Source organism: Mya arenaria, chromosome 10, assembly GCF_026914265.1.
Source record: "Mya arenaria isolate MELC-2E11 chromosome 10, ASM2691426v1".
Classification (NCBI taxonomy): Eukaryota; Metazoa; Mollusca; class Bivalvia; order Myida; family Myidae; genus Mya; species Mya arenaria.
In genome coordinates this window covers 14,598,597-14,618,433 of record NC_069131.1, presented here as the reverse complement: position 1 = coordinate 14,618,433, position 19,837 = coordinate 14,598,597, and the positions used below count along the sequence as shown (strand labels likewise).

General features: G+C 34.2%; 2 protein-coding genes across 2 annotated transcripts in view; both read right to left on the bottom strand.

The window, feature by feature from the left end:
* Positions 1-455: 455 nt before the first annotated feature.
* On the bottom strand, positions 456-2,288 carry LOC128204352 (uncharacterized). The gene is made up of 3 exons (XM_052905768.1): positions 1,907-2,288; positions 1,102-1,111; positions 456-834 (listed from the first exon to the last, which is right to left on the bottom strand). Exons 1-3 carry the CDS (start codon positions 2,286-2,288, stop codon positions 456-458), a joined length of 771 nt encoding a protein of 256 aa, XP_052761728.1.
* Positions 2,289-17,511: 15,223 nt separating this feature from the next.
* The window catches only part of LOC128204351 (uncharacterized), a 2,944-nt gene continuing 618 nt past the window's right edge, over positions 17,512-19,837 (bottom strand). The window contains exon 2 of the mRNA XM_052905767.1: positions 17,512-17,915. Within this exon, the coding sequence (XP_052761727.1) occupies positions 17,512-17,915 (404 nt within the window). The remainder of the gene's footprint in view (positions 17,916-19,837) is intronic.

Genomic DNA, 19,837 nt, shown 5'->3' with positions numbered 1-19,837 from the left:
TATGAAACGACTTCTATATTTAACACGCATTTATAAGTATGTTTGTCAGTTAGTGTTACAAAATACAAAATATATATTCGCAAACTCAGAAAACAACTGACACTGCAGGTTTTATCTGGAACAAGATTTCAAAACAACGGATTTACGGTTAAATAAGAAATACAGTCTTAATTTGAGTCGGCTAAAGATAAAAACATGCGCATACAGCTTTCTTAGTTTAACACAAATAATATCATTTCAACATACGTGCTGTAGGTTTTATATACATGACATATCATACAGACGGTGTACACAGACGATCTAACAATGTTTAAAAAACGGTAAATGATAATATATTTTACCTTTGATAATATTTTAGTTTTTTTATAGGAGTAACTAAATAATGCGAACATTACTACCACTTTCATTGTATGTTTTCTGCCTTTTGGCTTTAAATGAACAATGACCTAAGCGGATCAGTTGTGAATGAGAGCACCACCAAAACTGGTCCAACCGTAAAGACGACTATCATACAGTTGTCTGTTCGAGCTCCCACTGGTGCATTGTACCCAGACAGTTTCCCCGGCATCAAGCTGTACAAACACCTGACTACTAGAACAGGTATGACTGTCAGTGTCATACTGGCCACTTGAAATGAGGACAGAACCTTCTTTTACTATCTGAAGAAAAACATATTTATGTGAAGGCGTACATGTGTGCATAAGGAACAAGTATAGTCCCCGTGCTGGAGCGGTAAACTTGCCCGTGGTGGCACTGTAGCCGTTGCCCTGGTGTCCAGGGTGCTGGTATGTGGAGAGTGAGCGTGGAAGTACACCAGTGGAGTAGCAATTTGATCTGAAAAATAATTTGTTATATATATAGATAGATAGATGGATGGATGGATGGATGGATGGATGGATAGATAGATAGATAGTTATAGTTATAGTTTTTGTACGAGTGTGTAGTATAATGTTACGAAATTATAGAAGTGCGAGGTTATGTATCAAACGATAGAAGTTAGCGTAGCAAATTAAAGGCTTTAGTTCGATAACTCTTATATCGCATTTCATTTTGTAGATAAGATATACAAGAACCAGCTCATATTGTACGTAAACGACTCACACTCCATATGCTGTTAAAAACATTTTTTTCAACTTTGTATAAATTGAGTTAATTTCCTTTTATGGATAGGAACAAATCAGCTAATGCGATATACTCATTTGAATATAAGTATATCTATAAAATTCAATTTTCAATATCATTACTTAAACTTTCGGCAAAATAGAATTTCATTCCTTTTTTTCATGTTTTTTTTTTCATGTTTTTAAATAATCACTTAAGTCGATGTTTGATTTGAATTTTTGATGATTTTTTATCTTTGTTGCTACCATTTTGTTTACAATTCACAAGAAATTAATAAATGTCTGACACTATCAAACTTTAACAAGTAACATTGAAGAGAGGAAGGAAACTCGATCGCTCATATCTGTCCAATAGACAATACGTAAAATAATGATCAAGAGTGAGTGACTAGTATCTTAAAGGGTCCTGTATAACTTTCAAGAAATTCTTTTAAAAGCTTTACAAGCTGTAAGTTATTGGTTTCTATGTATCCATAATACTTTAATATATATAATGAGTAATTTATACAGCTAACAATGAACATTTCGGTTTTGCGATAATTTTCCAAAGAGAACAATCTTCACAATCGGGTGCTATTACTCAATGGTAAATGGAACAATGGAAGCGTATGGCATCATAGTTTGATTAAGTGAAAAATCGTTTCTTATAATGTCAATAATAAAAAAAATGAACAAAACTGCTTATCTAAATAAATAAGACAAGCAAATATTGCAAACAGTGTTTCTTTTTTGGAGTAGGCCAATTCATTTTTTTAAAATGCGTAAAAGCTAAAACATGAACTTACCTTTTATATCATTGAAGGCGGCAAAAGTTTGTTCTAATGTCTTGTTAGAATCAGAAACAATCTTTTCCAGTGTGCTGGACTGGTTTCTCTCAACTTCCTCCATGAGCGAAACCAGCCTTCGTTCCTCTTGCTCCTGTTGATCCTTTAAGGCATCAACGGTCGCGTGCAAACGTTCGTTTTCTTCCTTGATCCGCGTTAGGTCTTGCTCAACAGTTTTGCTCACAGCCTTGTTTTCCTTTAACACTTTCTCAAAAGCGAACTCCATGCGGATCATTCTCTCGAGCACCTTTTCCTCGTAGTCGTATTTGGAACATGCTGGACACGATGGCTCGGAGACCACGGTCACGCTGACCAGTAACAACAGCTGAAGAAGTCCAGTCATTTTCTTACGAGCATACACTGGATGTTACTGTTGACAGGTAAGCTCAATGTTTGCGAATGAGAACAAAATGGTTAAATATAATTAAATGCAGCTGTAGGATACTTAATGAATACCGTATTTCCTCACATGACCCTACGTCCTCGTAGAAGTAAATATCTTCAAAGTGAAGAGACGACACGAAACGAAACAAAGGGTTATTGGAACTGTGTTTGAATGCAGATAGTAGTATTTAAATGTTTTTTGCAGATTCGTGTTTAACGAGGCACTAAAATTCAAAATCCTTAAAAGTCCACGAGAGTCGTACACGACATTCCGGATCAAAACGCAGTTCTTATATCCGTTGTATTTAATACATTACTGGTTTAGTTAATTGAAAAGATACATGATTTAGAAATAAACACCATATAAATGACGCACTGTTTTGTTTTCTTACGTCATTTCAACACTTCATAATGATCTTGTTATTACGTGACGTCATCATATTGGAATTCGGCCGTATTACACTGGAGTTGAATAAGGTCAACCGTGTGTTGTGATATGTATTGCGCGCGTATTTATGATGCGTATTTAATAAAGCACGATACCGAATATCATTAATAAGGATTGATCTATTATATCGTTAACTGGATCATTAAAACATTTAATTTGTTATCTCTCTCTATTTGTAACCTTCAAAACATGCCATCGTGGTTCTTATAGTATCGACTAAACAGCTAAGGCAATGGTTGACTATCATATCACATATGTGTTTTTGAACAATATACTTAATTCTTTTTTTAAGATTTAGTTATTAATTATGTTTGGTTTTCAAACTTTGGTTTAAGTTATGAACGACGCAATGTTTCATGTTGATGTAAACTGTTCAAACTTTTAAACCGGGCTTGTGTATTCGATCTTCTTTAAGCAATATTACGGTAGTTCCGATGAGATTGAAAAAGTTTACACCATAAAGTCTTTAAGTATTTGACAATTATTTGACATTTAACGGTATTTAAATTAGTTGAATACCTTTGGGCAGCGTCAACACTTTAAACTCGTCTGGAGTGATTATGAAGATTTATATTTCCTTGCTGATATGCCACTTTTATTTCATAGACTGCATTTGTTTCGACATTTAAATAATTCAAAAGTAATTGAAAACCATTAGGTTTTCTGCATTTTGCCCTACAAACTAAATCTGTAAAATGATTTTATTAAAAATGTCTAAAATCGTCACGAATTAAAAAATATAATGCAACCGACCATTTTATGAACGTATCTTTATTGTGATTCAATGAATTTGTGTTCCAACATTTCCGTTAATTTGTTTCATCTCATAACAACATGTTCTATTAATTACTCATACAATAAACGTTTTATATATATGCATTCATGAGTGTATTTGTCTACACAGAAGAAGTACGGATAGTTTCATGGGAGGGAGCGAAACACAAATCCATCCCAACGGCGAGGGCATGATGTTTGACTCAAACGGTACTTTCCACGGTGGCTAGTTTCTTATATCTTTTATACAGTTTCGAGAAAGTGGAAACATTCTAAGATAATGCTGGAACTCAATTAGCACTTTTTCACCAACGTGCGAATGAATTTTCATCTTAACATTGTTCATTTTAATTGGAAGGGCATAAACTAACTCCTGGCTCCTATCGGGGAAATGCAAGAAGTATACAGTAAAAAAAGGTGTTTTTTCTTTCTTTCTTTTTTTACGCTCAACACAATATACATGTGAATAGAGGTAGACATTATACTATAATATAATATAATTATAATATAAAAAAAAAACAATTAATGAACCAGGTTTTTGGGGTCAGATGTTAAAGCATGGTACATTTGATTTTGAAAAGACATAAGATACAATTAACCATAACAAGTTCTAGCCGAACTACTCATCTTTAAAATACTTGGTTATATTGCCAGGTGAGTTTCGCAATGTTTTAAACACAAAATATATTAATTTGCTTGTAAGTATTAGCTTTTCGTAATCATTCTCACACATTATCCTTTGGAAAGATATTATATTGACATCATTTCTATGAGAAGCTGGAAAATATTTCCTTCTTTCATTTGCAAAGTGGGTGCATTTCAGAATGTAATGTAATTCATCGCCAATGTCATTTAAGTTACAAAAAGTACAGTTTCGGTCATTTCTTTCAATATCATGCCAGCGACCCGTCTCAACGGGCAAATAATTATTGTAAAGTCTGAAGTTTATTACTAAAAGTTCCATATATTGTGTCCTAACTTGAAAGCATATCCCCAATACCTATTTCCTTTTACAAATAGCATGTTTTACTTAATCCCACAAGAAACTAACGAAATTAAAATGTATGGAGGCATATATATGATGTAAACGCAGTTTCAATTACAAAAACAAATCAAGTGTTAACGGGTTACAAAAATAACAAACAATAAAAGCTCAGTTTTAGCTGTTCCATCCATTCGATAAAGACATTACTTTAAAAATAATGGCGACGTCAACTCGTTGGAAATGTTTCTTCATTTGCTCAATTAATGAAATAATAAAATCATATCGAAAAGACGAATATGAGACAACGTTTTTCAAAACGTAGCCCCCTGCATCAGGATATCCAGGTCTTGGTACGATAATGCATGTTCTCTTTACATGATATAATCACATTTTAATATTCTAACATCTCAAGGGGTACACCTTTAAAAACACTTATATAAAGAAATATAAAATAATTAATAGTATGTCAAATATACAGTCAAACAGATATAATGTTACACAAATATTTCAGTAACAAAAATATTGCTTTATGGTAAATATGCATAGATTCGTTATTAAGTAAAATAACATTGACATTATCTAAACGAATCAAATGTATTGATGTTGTATAGCTTAAAACGACTATTTGTTATACAAGGACATGAATGGTTTGCCCTGGTTTGCCTAAATTTGATATAGTTAATATTATATTATACATATAATTGTATTTTATTCCCCCACGTCACGTCAGACGCCTTATTGTCGAAAGCAAAGTTTAAAGCCGAATTTATGGTTACACACACATTAATGGCCATATTCATATGTGGCCTTTTTATAAGTATTTTAAAGTGCTGTTTTTTAACCATTGATTGTAACTGTGTGCTCTAGGGTTGCAATGGAAACCCAGTTTATAATTGTCTCAATTAAAAACAAAATTTTGCCACTACGGCATTTACTGAATGAAATCCAAAAACTATCTCTATGTTAGGTGAACATTTTATGTAGTCGCAACGATGCACAACAGCATATCAGCTGTGAATGAGAGCACCACCAAATCTTGTTCAACGATAAGAATCTTCAGACGTGTTCATGCCTGCATCCCCAGTGGAGCATTGTGCCCAGAAGGTGACTACGTCATCAAACTGTACAAAGGCCTAACAACTAAAACAGTTATTGTTGACGTTGTTTCCCTGATAACTTGCAATGAGGACTGAGCCTTCTATTACTGAAGGGGAAATGTAAATGTCTTTGTATTGTTACATGTGATTGTGTTAAACAGGTATACTCCACGTGCTGGAACGGTGGGTTTTGAAGTGGTGGAGCTTTAGCCAATATCGTGGTTTGTCTCCATTGTCGTGTTAACTTATCCAATAAATTAATTGATATCTAACAAAATCGATTCATGAAAACGTCTAATGTCAAACAGGGCACACCCGAGCACATTTTCAAAACAAGATGTCCTTTATATCTTCTGCATGTAATATATTCAAAAAGGTTAGAGTAACTAGTGAAATATTATTCCAATATTAATTTGTCCGCCAGTTCGTGTGTTTATTTGTCTGTCGGTCTGTATTTCTGTCTGTCAGTTACTTCACCGTCCTTTATATCGCCTGATTTTACACACTGTTAAACGTGTTATATTCTGTTATGTTGTTCATCCGTCCGTCTGCCCGTCTGTATATTTGTCTGACTGTCACTTGTTTGGTCATACATCCAATAGCTTGACATACTGGTGACATAGTGATATACCGTGAAATACCTTTTCGTTGTTCATTTTTTTGTCGCTTTGTGGGTGACTTAAGCATATATCCAAACTTTTACACACTTGTATACTTGTAAAAAACAGTTCCGTTGTTCATTCGTCCGTCTATCCGGTAGCATATATACGTCTGTCAATCGGCATATTAGTCGGTTTGTCGATCATTTGGTCATACGTCCAATCGCTTTACTTTTACACACTCGCATACTAGCTAAATATTGTTCCGCTGTGCATTCGTCCTGTCTGTATATATTTTAGTATGTCGTTGACTTGGCAATACGTATTATTCCTTAATTATACCTACTGGTGGAATAGGTTTTTTATAGTTTGTTTGACCGTTGCAGAGGTATAAAAGCATAAACGTAATACCTAATTATTTCTGAAAAAAAAATGTATTGTTTGCAATAATCCCTGACAGCGCATTATAACGGTATATTTGCTTTCATTCCTTTATTATCTAGTTTTGTAGCTTTGGAAGTGCGCCCACATTCCCTAAACTAACCATATATGCTAATGTTTTTTCTACAATATCAGCATTATTCTTTCATCAGTAGATAAAATACAAGCGTTTGGAGCAAGTGCCTTTAATGTCTTTCACCCTCTTATATATGACGGTACGTGGTTTAGCGACAAAATGAAATGGCGTTGATATATAAAAAATATATATAATTTAGACACATTAAAAATAACATATTGTTTTGGATCACTGGTCATACATTAATTAAAAAAATCATTATTATTTTGTTTCTTTCTTTTCTTTTATGAAAAAAGTGATCATACGTATCACGAATGTAAACACAAAATAATTATATTCTTCGTGAAAATGTCAATTCAAATGTTTTGGACTTATACATATTTTACTTTATCTTTTGTAGAAATAGTCACCTGTTCATAATAAGGTTTGTGAACGGGTCTTAATGTGCAAAAAAGAATGTTGTGAATAAATGAAAAGTGACACATTGTGTCAAATAGCATTTAAGGTGGCGGCCTATCGCCAAACGTATTATAGTAGTTTACTATTTTTGTCGAATTCGCGGAAGGTATTTTCCATTGTATGCTACCTGGGTGCCTGGAGTACATGGTAAAGCCCCGTGCTTAGTATTGTGTTCAATGAAAATTAAAATTGAAAAGAATTGTCTGTAGTTTTTGAGTTCAAATCGGTGAAGATGTATTAATTATCAAAACGCGATCGGCAAGAAGACGTCACAATGTTATGTCATTATTTACACTTGATTTAATGCAGATGTTAATGTTACTACTGCAGTATATGCAACAAAATATTACTGAAATAATTTCAAGCCGCAAATTCGTCAGCCGCAAACTTCACGCCTCTAGGCCTCTAATCCACCAGGTCACCAAGTTCGCCCGCCAGGCCAGCGTGCCGCCAAGTGCACGCCTATAGGCCTCCTGCTTCAACTCCATACCACCAGCCAGTTAAGCCGCAAGTATTCACAAAAACTGCGTAATATTGAAATCTTAGTTAAAATACAGGCTTTTGATTTTCGTAGATTGTTTTGATAGTTGGGATCAAAATTGTTTGGCCATATTGACTGCTCAAACAGCTATTTTCAAAGTTGAGGTACGACCTCTCAGATAAGCAACATTTAATAACGTTGTGTAAGATTGTATCCACCTCCATAGTTGGAATACGGAAGACCTCTCTTACTATTTTACCGTGATCCGGAGTACCGCTAATGTTTAGACCGGATTCCGCCTACCATTTAATGATAAACTGAATAACAATAAGTAAAGAGATTGAATAAATATGTCCTAAAAATGTTCTCATATCTTAATTCTTCAGTGGCTGCTATTATCATTTCTCAAAATCTTCAATTACAACGAAAGCGTAACGATACGTACATAACAGAATGTTTAGGCCAAGTACGGTAAGGGTATAGGATAATGTGTATTCAGGGTGCGTTAAGAATGTTTTATGGACTAGTTAAGACATATTGGAATTCTGCTAACCGTTTTATTCATACTGGAATACCAATAAGTACTCGTATAAACCCTAACCCTAACCCTATAAAGACTGAAGATATGTATCCAAGGTTTGCTTTATTTTCGTATATCTTAATTATACCTCGGCTTCCCTGATAATTTCTTACAATCATCAATTACAACACACGCGTAGCGAGACGTACATAACGGAATGTTTAGGCCAGTTAGGGTGATGGTCAATGAAAATGTATATTTAGGATGCGTTTAGAAAGTTTCTGTAATTGTTGGTAATATATTTGCTGGTATACCTACGTTGAACTATAATCCAGTTCAAGCAAGGGTCATCATCATCAACAGCAGCATTAACAGCAGCAGGAGCAACAACAACATTGCCGACCAGCATAATTAATATCACGATCATCATTGTCACGACCATCATAAAGCATATGTCAACTATTAAGCAATAATCAAAAGCTACAATAATGAAATAGTACAACTAGTAACAGTTGTTGCAGGATTAGTCATTATTCTAATTGTAGTAGAAGCAGTTGGAATACTCCATAACTCTCAGCATCTATAATCAAAGCACTGAAATTGCTGAGGGACGGTACTGCTGAATGCTTGCAACATCAATGTAACATTCGGTAGTGTAAATATATGAAATAGGGATTTGAACCATACATCATACATTAATCTGGAACGATAACTTTTATACAAAGGCTAAAACGACAACTTAAATGTTCGTCTTTATAATAAAATAAAAACAAGAAATATAGAAGTGCATCCCTTTATGAATTTATTGGAAAAAAGATTTCCAGAACAATTCAAAACATAACAGGCAAACACATAGACCACTGTGATACCAATGCCTCAACAACCACAGACCAGATCAATTTGTAAAACCACATTAACAAATTCACACAAAGCATAATTTACAGTGTGTGTATATCACAGTGATAAATAACGTAATTTATGCTACTTCGGAAGCAACATTTTGTTTAAAATGAAGACTTAAATCAAAGATAACTTTTCTTTCACTACATCATTGTAAATAAAACAATGATCAGTCTAGGTGCTCAAGGAGCCCCTCCTTCGTTCCATTACCAAAGGCAGATAAGGCGATACGTTTCATCAAACAATGACCAACGGGTTTCCAAAATGTTTTGACAGTGCTCTAGCCTCTGCCAGAAGGCCCTAATGTGAAAAGGTTTGTTGAAGCATTTTAAGAAACTAAAATCTCAATTGAACTCTGGTGTTTGATCTATATGGAATTTAAAATGAGTCAATTCACAACTGCTAGAAAAGACAACAAATAATCATACCAGAGTTTATTAGATTATTTGCAGTTGAATGGAAGGCTTACTTGAATGTATGTCAACAATGAAGTAATTATTAAAGATTAATGACTGTTGACAGGTGAGATGTGCTCAAGTTATTGACATCAAATTATTCATTTCTGACAGTACACAATGAGTACCAATAGGATATCAGCCCTTGTCTGTTTAATTTTTGTATTTGACAAAACAGCAAATCATGATTTTTAGTAGTTTGTAGAATGTAACCTCTACAGTGTTTACAAAGTTTTTCTATGATTTGACCCTAGTGGCCTGGTTTCTGACCTCTGATAACCCAGTTTCAATCTCTACCTAAAGATTATCAAGAATAATATTCTGATCAAGTTCCATGAACATATGCTAATAAATGTGGCCTCTAGAGTGTTAACTTGTTTTTCCTTTTATTTGACCTGGTGACCTAGGTTTTGACCGCACATGACCCAGATTCAAACTTGGCCTAGAGCTAATTAATATATAAACATTATGACTTTACTGAACATACAGTCATATCGTGACCTCAAGAGTGCTAAAAAGCTTTTTCTATGATTTGACCTAATGACCTAGTTTTGACCACAAATGATCCGTATTCAAATATGACTTAGAGATTATTAATATAAACATTCTGACCAACTTTCATGAATATACAATTCTAAATGTGACCTCTAGTGTTAACAAGCTTTTCCTTAAATTTGACCTTGTGGTCTTGTTTTGACCACACGTGACCCAGATTCGAACTTTGCCTAAAGCTGATCAATATATACTTTCTGACTAATTTTCATGAACATACAGTCATTAATGTGACCTCTAGAGTGCTAACAATCTTTTCCTATGATCTGACCTGGTAACCTAGATTTTGACCGCACATGACCCAGATTTTAAGTTGACTTTAAGATTATTAATATAAACATTCTGACTTACTTTCATGAAGGTACAGTTATAAATTGGACCTCTAAGTGTTAACAAGCTTTTCCTTCAATTTGACCTGGGGACCTTGTTTTTGACTGCACATGAATCAGATTCGAACTTGACCTAGAAAGTATTAATATTAACATTCTGACCAAGTTTCCTGAAGATACAGTCATACATGTGACCTCTATAGTGTTAACAAGCTTTTCCTTCAATTTGACCTGGTGACTTATTTTTAACCCTAGATGACCCAATATCGAACTCGTCCAAGACTTTATTGAGGGTAACATTCTGACCAATTTTCATTTAACATTGTGCGTAAATTGTGACCTCTAGAGTGTTAACACTCAAATTGTTGATGACAGACACAGGGCGATCACAAGAGCTCACCTTGAGCACTTCGTGTACTGACTATCAAGTTCATAAATAGTAATACCTGTTCTGACAGCAACCACATAAAAAATACATTTGAGGCAAAGAATGGGTCGGTGGCTTGCAAAGAAATTTAGATACATATTTTCCTAAAGAAATGATGCAGCTGACGGTTATCACATACTACATGAAAAACTAGAAAGTATACCCATCATAAAAATCTATTAAGTAACATTTGTATTAGACAAGAGAAACATAAAATGAGATCAAAACTTAATCATGTGTGGTTAAGTTATGTGCAAATAATTGAAAATACATGATACAATTGAAAGAACAATATAAGTTTATATAATTGCAGCGATTTGTACAAACAAATTTCAAAACACATAGTAATAGTGAATATTTCCAGTTTTTAGAAATAATGTTATTGAAGTTAAATTTCATGCAATTTCAGGTTAAGAGGTTCTCTTTGCTGGTGAAATACCTATTTATTTCATACTGTTAACTAATGAAATGTTTTTTTTCAAAAGCAATTTCATAACTGAAGTGTCTTTGACTATGTTTTCTAAACCTTAACAAAATATTATGTTGTGAGAAGCTGTTATTTAAATTGATTGTTCATATAAAGATATTTCTAGGCATAAAAAATGTTTATGAAGGATAGGCAGAGAATTGAAAGTTCAAAATGTTAAAAAAGCTTATTTTGATAATGTTAAAAACTAAACTGTTCACTACTAAATGTCAAAGCACACATTAAATGTGTGTTTATGACTAAAGTTGGTTTCATTCCAAGCGGTTCAGATCTATTTTGACGAAGCTGCTGTCAGATGTCAGAACCGTTTTATTTAAGATGCAAGTGATCTGCTGTAAGTTGATCAAAATGTAGGAAGGAAGCAAAATCAGTTCCATGGAAACAGTCAACCTTGTGACATAAGCCAAATGTAACTCCAGTCTGCAGTAGGTTGACGACCTTGATGCTCTCTTGGGTCTCTTTAGCTCAGATTTTCTGCAAATGTTCACACATACTATTATTAAATTTTAATCTTGAACATTCTGTGTACATAGTAGTTAGTTGAAATGTATTTTGATATGATAATTTAGTACTGCACCATTTTAATGATATTTCATGTAAACAAATATATTTATTTTAGTTGAATGGAAATTAAAGGTATGACTTAGCAGGGCTGAACTGATGGCTATAGCAGATACAATATAGTAGCTCCATCAATGCAGAAAATGTGTTTAGAATGATTTTGAGCTGGCTAAATATTTTAATTGCCTGTATATTTGTTGGTGTAAAAGGTGATGTGAATGAGTTGTGGGTGTTGGCAACTACATCATTTATGCACGACATCAGTAGGTCTCCTGCCCTCCCATTTCTCTGTCTACAGCATGGAGCAAATGGTCACATCCACTTTGTATACCTTGTCATTATGTGCTGAGCTTCAACCTGATAGATAAACGGAAATAAAAAATAACCTGCGTAATTTACATTTACTGTTTCAGAAAGCAGTATATGCAAAACTAAAAGAAGTTATGGTCATATGTACTTTATGGTGTTTGAAAGGGATGAAGGTACACATTTCCTTGGAACGGTTTAAGCTTCAGAACAAGGCGACATGCGTTCGATTCGAAGCCTGTGAGTTTTGTTGGTGGTCGCATATCCAGGCAAGAGTGCTACATGTATATTGAAGATAAAATACCTTTTAAGAAATGTATGAAAGATTCCATACCTGAATGATTATGCCAGAGACACACACCCTTGTTTTCTGTGGTGAATGGCGAGCCACCTGGAGGAGACAATGGCAGCCCCTGAACAATTGCTTGCCCGATGAGCCTTTGCATTTCACGCACACTCAAACAACTGTTACCAGGACTTTTGTGTTTTAAGAATGTGAACTGTCTTGTCCTCAGTCTTCCAAATAATGTCTCTTGATGGTAGAGAGCATCCAACTTTTGATTTGCTGAAATTGGTGTCACAATAAACCTTGGTAAGATAACATCATTGCTATCACCAAATGCCTTCTGGGCTGCTGCAGTATACCGCAATATTTTGACTTTCAAATAACTTAGGTATGGCCCACTTGATTTTTTCAAAGGCTTCTGTGATAGAGGGCATCTGCGAATAAGTATTTTACATTTAAATGATATAGTTTATTAAGGAATTTATTACAATTTATACGCACAATATCTTTTTATGAAAAATGATGGAACTAAGGTTCATTTTCAGTACAACAACACTGAGCTACAGAAGCATTTACAGCCTCAACCAGTTCATAAACAAGTGATAAGGTTTCACGGTGGCAATTTAAAAGATGTTTATTAAAAATGATAGTGAAATAATTAAATTAAGAACCTTACTTTACGTTTATTTATGTGTTGAGGCGAGTGCTTTATCTAATCACTGGTACAAAATGATATAAAACTATATGCACGCAACCCATTTTGGTCTGGTAATTATAACATTTGGATGTTCACCAGCCCGAGAGAAAATCTTTTAGGTTTTTGCTTTCAGGGTAGTGCTAGTTTCGACCACTGTGTATCTTAATTTGTTATTAAAGTTCAGGCAAGCTTGTCTCCAAAATGTGTATCAAAGAAGTTGACAAAGGGATAGTTCATACAAAATTTTCATGCCTTCAGCCTACTCAAGGTTTTCCACATGTAATACGTCAAATTTATGCAAATAAGACGATGTGTTTTATTTTAGTATATGTACAAGTTTTGTACGAAAAGTGGGTAGTTATTCCGATCGTGATTCCTGGTTAAAGCATATTGCATCACAAAATATAATAAAAACAAGAAATATTACCAAATAACGTAATTTTATATTAGTTCTGTGCACAAAACAATAAATATCCAACGAATAATTATGAGTTTGACGTGTTTTCTTCATTTCATTCCGTCAAAACATAACGATATGATCATATGTACATTAAGGGCACCTGCAAGGCTTCAGGGCACAATTTTAAAACAATCGGAATATTTTGGCCATGACCGAGTTGTGACGAATGTATTTACGAGGTCTGTCTCGAAGCTTGTCGGAGGTGGCCGAGTTATTACGATTGGATCATGTTGTTCCGCTTGGCATAATTGTTGTCTGAGTCAGTTAACTTTCATTTAATTAGAAAGGTAAACAATGTGTTTTAATGCATTAAATGCTTGTTTTGTGCAAAATAATTTTTCACTTACATGGTTAAATATGAATAAAAACCTTCATGATCAACTTCAACCATCAAATACTTCACTTATTTCAATTTTAATATTTTTCAAACACACCCGTTTTTGCACAAACCCGTTAAGACATTAGGGATTGGAAGAATCCCGTATAACGCACCAGTCAATTTTAACCAGCCCCCACCCCCAGATCAGGGGATATACCTGGCATAGCCGGGGAAAAGGGCCGTGTTTTTACTTTCCAGGTGGCCCCGCAGGGCCCGGTGACCGCGGAGGTTTTGTCTTAGTGCCAAATTAAGCGGAGATTGGGCCTTATATAGAGTGTCTATTGTGCGGGGGTATTTGGCCGGGGTTTTACCATCAGTTCGTCCCCGCACGACGGGGCTTTTACCCGGGGTTGTCTGGACAGAAAGTCAAAGTCCCCGCTATTCCCCGAACCTCGGGGGCCATGGTTACAATTGACTGGTGCATAACACGTCTATTATTTTAGACTAATGTACAAGTTAGCATATCTTACAAAGAAACCTGCAACAACAGCATATTAAAAATATCACAAACACTGATGTAAACATTTGTTAAAGACAGCTTAAACACAATTTCAATCAAGATCTACTGCAGAAAGTAAACAAAATAGCATTTACTCAATAGTACATAGCACATTCTACTTCTAGACCTGCTTTCTTCACACGGCAACTTGCCTACTTCCTTTATTATTGCAGTTAACGTATTTAAATCATGTAATTCCATACTTTAATGGTAATATAAACCGGTCGGCTACATATGTTTTACCAAATAATTGGTTTAAAATAAGCCACCTCATATAATGATACTTACTTTAGACTAAAATACGATTTCATCAGTCTGCTTTCTCAATGAATGACGTCACCATTACGTCATATGTACTTCCGTTGTGTGGAAAATTCTCAATAAAAAATGTTCTTATGATTGATAGACATGCTTTCACATGCTCAATACACTGTAAATCAAAAATATCATTATTCCTGAAACTTTTATACCTTAAGTATCTATTCTTGCTTGATTTATCATTTAGAGTAGAGATTAAAGCATAAACCGCTGCCCTATAGTTGAAAGGTCATTTTGGAAGAACTGTCATGGCGGACGGTGCAATTTTTAGAGTTTGTTTTTCAAGTGGAGTGATTTTTCTTAGGAATAACTTGACCCCCCCCCCCCCGCTTTTTGAATTATATAGGGAATAACAATGGTGGTGTGTAACCTCAAACCGTTCACATTCATCATAACAACCTGGATGTACGAATACGATTACAACTAAACGAAAATCAAACGACGAACTTAAATTAATTTTGTACAAAATTAACTTTCCATAAACTAAAGCTGAAAGATAGATTGAAGAGTTATAATTATTTTATCATTTTTTTACAATATGTATTCTTAATGACCGTGATAAAATAATAAATAACAAAGCTTGTCTGGTCAGCCTTTTCCCTCTATATCTATATGGGCAGCCATTTGGTCAGCCTTTTAGTATTGCCCGTTAATTATTAAAGGTCATAAATGATCATGATCGAGGTGAGAAAAGAAGTGCGTATTCATTCATCTTTTTTTAAATGTATATGCTACTCCCGAGTTTGAACAAAAATTGAAATAGCAGTTGTATGACCAGTTTTCTATTCTGAATAAGATTTCGTCTTTAACTTTCATTACCTATACAATGCGTGTTCAGAATATCAGATATCTCGCTTCGCGTCTGGGACTATTAATAATAGTGTAATCTTACTCCTAGCTCGCGTACATAGAAAATATTTCTGAGTTATGTGACGGTGTATAATGCTGGGTATAGTTTACGCTTGCTGTTGTATTCAGCTTTGAATGCGGGAACCAATTGATGCACGCCTGTCTAAAAGTAGCATGGTACCGTCCAAAAACGGATTTGAACAATACATAATCGACTAAAACCGCCAAATCAGTGGTTTCGTTTTATATTGCATACGAACAGTGGCCATTGTCTTTCTGAAAATAGCATACTTAAAAAGGTTTTGCACTTTGCAAAATGATCAACATTGAATGCCAGTCGGATAAGTAATTTGGAGATCAGAGAAGAAGCAAAAGTTTGTCGTTAGAGCTATGATTTCTAAATATTACCATGACAACTAACGTAGCGTTTTGATTGCAAGATGTTTGATATAAAGAAAAAAAAATATGTCAAGCGCGTTTGTATCGAGATCATAAGTATCTTCCATGGCCGCGAGTGTAAGATAGGATCATTCCGACCCGAGCGTAGGGTATTTTGTGAAAACGAGGTTTACCGAGTTTCCGCAAAACACCCTATGGTAGATACTTTTTCTCCCACCTCAGTTAAACGAAATTAAGTAAAAATGTGATTTTTTTGCTGGAACTCTTTTGTGCTTAGTGAAAGTAATTGCGCATGGATATCCGATAATTCGTGGTTGTCATGGATATGGGCGCAGTGATTCCGAATATGTTAATAGTCAAATAGTTCTAGAAGAGAGTGAAGCATTATTTCTCGAAAGGTGCGTGAAAACATTTTATGGTAACTTTTGAAATAATTAATTAGGGTTCTAAATATTGCCATAAGACATGGTTATCATGATGCTACAGACGACAGTCTTCAACAAGGGAGGTAATTACAATGCGGCGACTATTAAAAAGGAGTTCCATACGGGCATTTTATCTTCGCCCGTGGGCAAGATAAGAATTTCTAGCATGGTTAAAATTCTGGATCTACTTATCTGAGGTGGGAGAAATGTATTTGTTTATTTCTGTCAATTCTTATGTGAAGAACTACAGAAACAAGCTCAGTAGCAAAAGGTTTAAACATAAATCCGGTTTAATGGCCCTGGGTAAACGCCAAATACATAGAACACAAAAAAAACACAAACAAGAAACATGGAAAAACAGCACAAAACTCCACGAACAGCACAGTGCATACATATATATATAACTAGGAATGTTTATCAAGGAGTGTTAGGTACCGCCTTGGAACGGTCAGTGAAATGTTAATTTACTGGGGGGGGGGGGGGGTAAACCAGTTTACGTGTACAAACCTCACTCTTATCCCAACAGTCCTGAATAAAGACAAAAACGTAAAAGGTAAATCTTATCAAAGTATGCATTAACTTGAGGAAACTTAATAATAAAACAAATAATAATAAACTTATAGGTAAACCCCAAGTACTTCTATGAGATCCCAACTCTATCTGCAGACGGAGAAATACAATTCAAACTTAAAACTGTGTGATCATAGAGTTTCATAATAAAAAGCATCATTGTACTAAAACTAGGAACAAATATAGAAAACATTTATTAAAAATAAAAGCGACATACAAACCATACATGACATAGCATAACGGCATTTTACACAGACGTTATCCAGTAATACTAACGGTTAATGATAACAAAATAACTCCCGTTATAATCATACTAAAACTTATTTATCACTACAAAATTTACTTCCACTTTCATTGTATTTTTTCTGCTTTTTGGCGTTTTATGAAGAATAATCTAAGCACGTCAGTTATGAATGAGAGCCCCACCAAAAGAGGTCCAAAAATTAGAATCCTCATACAGTTTTGAACCAGAGGAACACTGTACCCAGACAGTTTTCCCGGCATCAAGCTGTACAAACGCCTGACTGCTAGAACAGGTATAATGGCCAACGTTGTACCGTGCACTTCCCATGACGACTGAGCCTTCATTCATCATATGAAGATAAGCATTTGCATTTGGAGGCGTACATGTGTGCATAAGGAACAAGTAGAGTCCCCGTGCTGGAGCTGTGAACTTTCCCGTTGTGGAGCTGTAGCCGTTTCCAAGATTGGTCTCCACTGTCTTGTACACTATCATCTCACCTGTGGACAGGGTGTTGGTCAGTGGTGAGCGGGCATGAAAAAACACCAGTGGAGTAACGATTTTGTCTGAAAAATGAATTGTTATATATTCATTAATATCATTTGAAGGGTTTTAGTTAGTTTTGTTATTGTAAACTTGACATTATTGTAACGAATTTATAGAAATGCGAGATCATTTATGTTTCATGAAACGATACAAATAAGCGCAGCAATCTAAAGACGTTAGTTTGATAGCGATTAATTAGTATATCGATTGGTCATATTTATCAAACAGTTTATATCATAAGAACTCACTCCCCATATAATGTTGAAAACTGTTTTTTTGTTCAGTTTGTATAAATTGAGTCAACTTACTTCTATGAAAAAGCACTAAAAAGCTAATGACATATACCCGTTTGAGTATAACTATATCCATATAATTCAATTTCCAATAGCGTTACTTTCATTTACGTCAAAATAGATATTCATTCCCTGTCATATTTTTAAAACAAAACAAATAAAGTGTAACTCTTATTTGAACTATTGATGATATTTCATCTTTGGTACAACAACTTTGTTTACAATTCAAACGGAATTAATTATTGTCTGACACTATCAAATGTTAACAAGTCACGTTAAAGAGATGGAAGCACGCTCGATCGCCCAAATCTGTCCACTTACGAATTCGTAAAAAAAAGCTTAGAGTTTGTGGCTAGTATCCTAAAGGGGCCTTTATTTGTTTCTATAGTATATTTAAAAGCTTACCAAGTTGCAAGCTATGGGTTCGTATGTGTACATTTCAATTTTGAGATCATTTCCTTAAGGAAAGAGTCCCGCCAAATCGGGTGTCATTACTCAATGGTAGACTGAACAATGGAAGCGCATGGGGGTCACATTTGTCCAAACTACATCATAGTTTGATTGAGTGTAGAATCGTGCCTTTTAACATCAATAATAAAAAACCTGAACAACAGGGTTTTTATTCGAAAATGATTTGTAGATCCTAATATTGAGGTGTCATGTCAAACAAATTTAATGGTTTCTTTCGAGAATACCCTGCTGTATTATTGATAAAATAAACCTGCTATGTCATCCTGCAAAAGAGTTAAAACTGTTAAAGACAGAGAACATACCAATGTCATGTTGATAAAACGCTAATATATTGAAAACATATAGCGAACGTCTTTGGACGGTCTTACACATCGATATCTTTATTTTGGAGGGGTCATACCAACCGGTTTGTATGCTCATAGAATGATATATTTGTGTTGGTATTCCAGGGTTTAGGTTTTTAGATGGATTATTTTTCGATAATAAAATCTAGATTTTGAAATTGTTGAAGGCTAATTTATAAGGAAATGTATGGTTTTGATGGTTACCTTTAAATCTGTCATTGGAGAAATCGCCAATAAACATCATACCTTTAACATTGGAGGCAATAACAACGTGAATGAGTGGTCTCTAGCCTAAAGCGAACATATTTAAATTGATAATTCCAGACTGGCATTAAGATAGAAACAATTCCCACATTACCTTGCGCTACGACAGTTTATAGTTTGAGGTTAAATACATTCCTGTCACATGACGGTCTCATTTTTGCGACATTCATAAACACTCAATAACAACACTTTAAATTACTACAACTGTGTTAATTGGTATCTTCTAATATTTATATAAAAACATTTTATGTTATAAATAGATGATATGAAGTTATTTATTAATGAATAAGATTGGGCAGAGTTAATAATCAGACAACGAACTGGACGATGCCCGTCCGTATGTCGCAATTAAAACTATAATTTTTCCGTATAAAAATAATAATAATAATAATAATAATAATAATAATAATAATAATAATAATAATAATTAATAATAATAATAATAATAATAAAAATGATAAAATTAAAAATAATTAAAATAATAACAACGATAATATAAACAACGATAATAATAATAATAATAATAATAATAATAATAATAATAATAATAATAATAATAATAATATTTTG

Bases quoted from the DNA above. Each gene is read 5' to 3' on its own strand.
- LOC128204352 (XM_052905768.1), bottom strand. From the start codon at position 2,288: ATGACTGGACTTCTTCAGCTGTTGTTACTGGTCAGCGTGACCGTGGTC.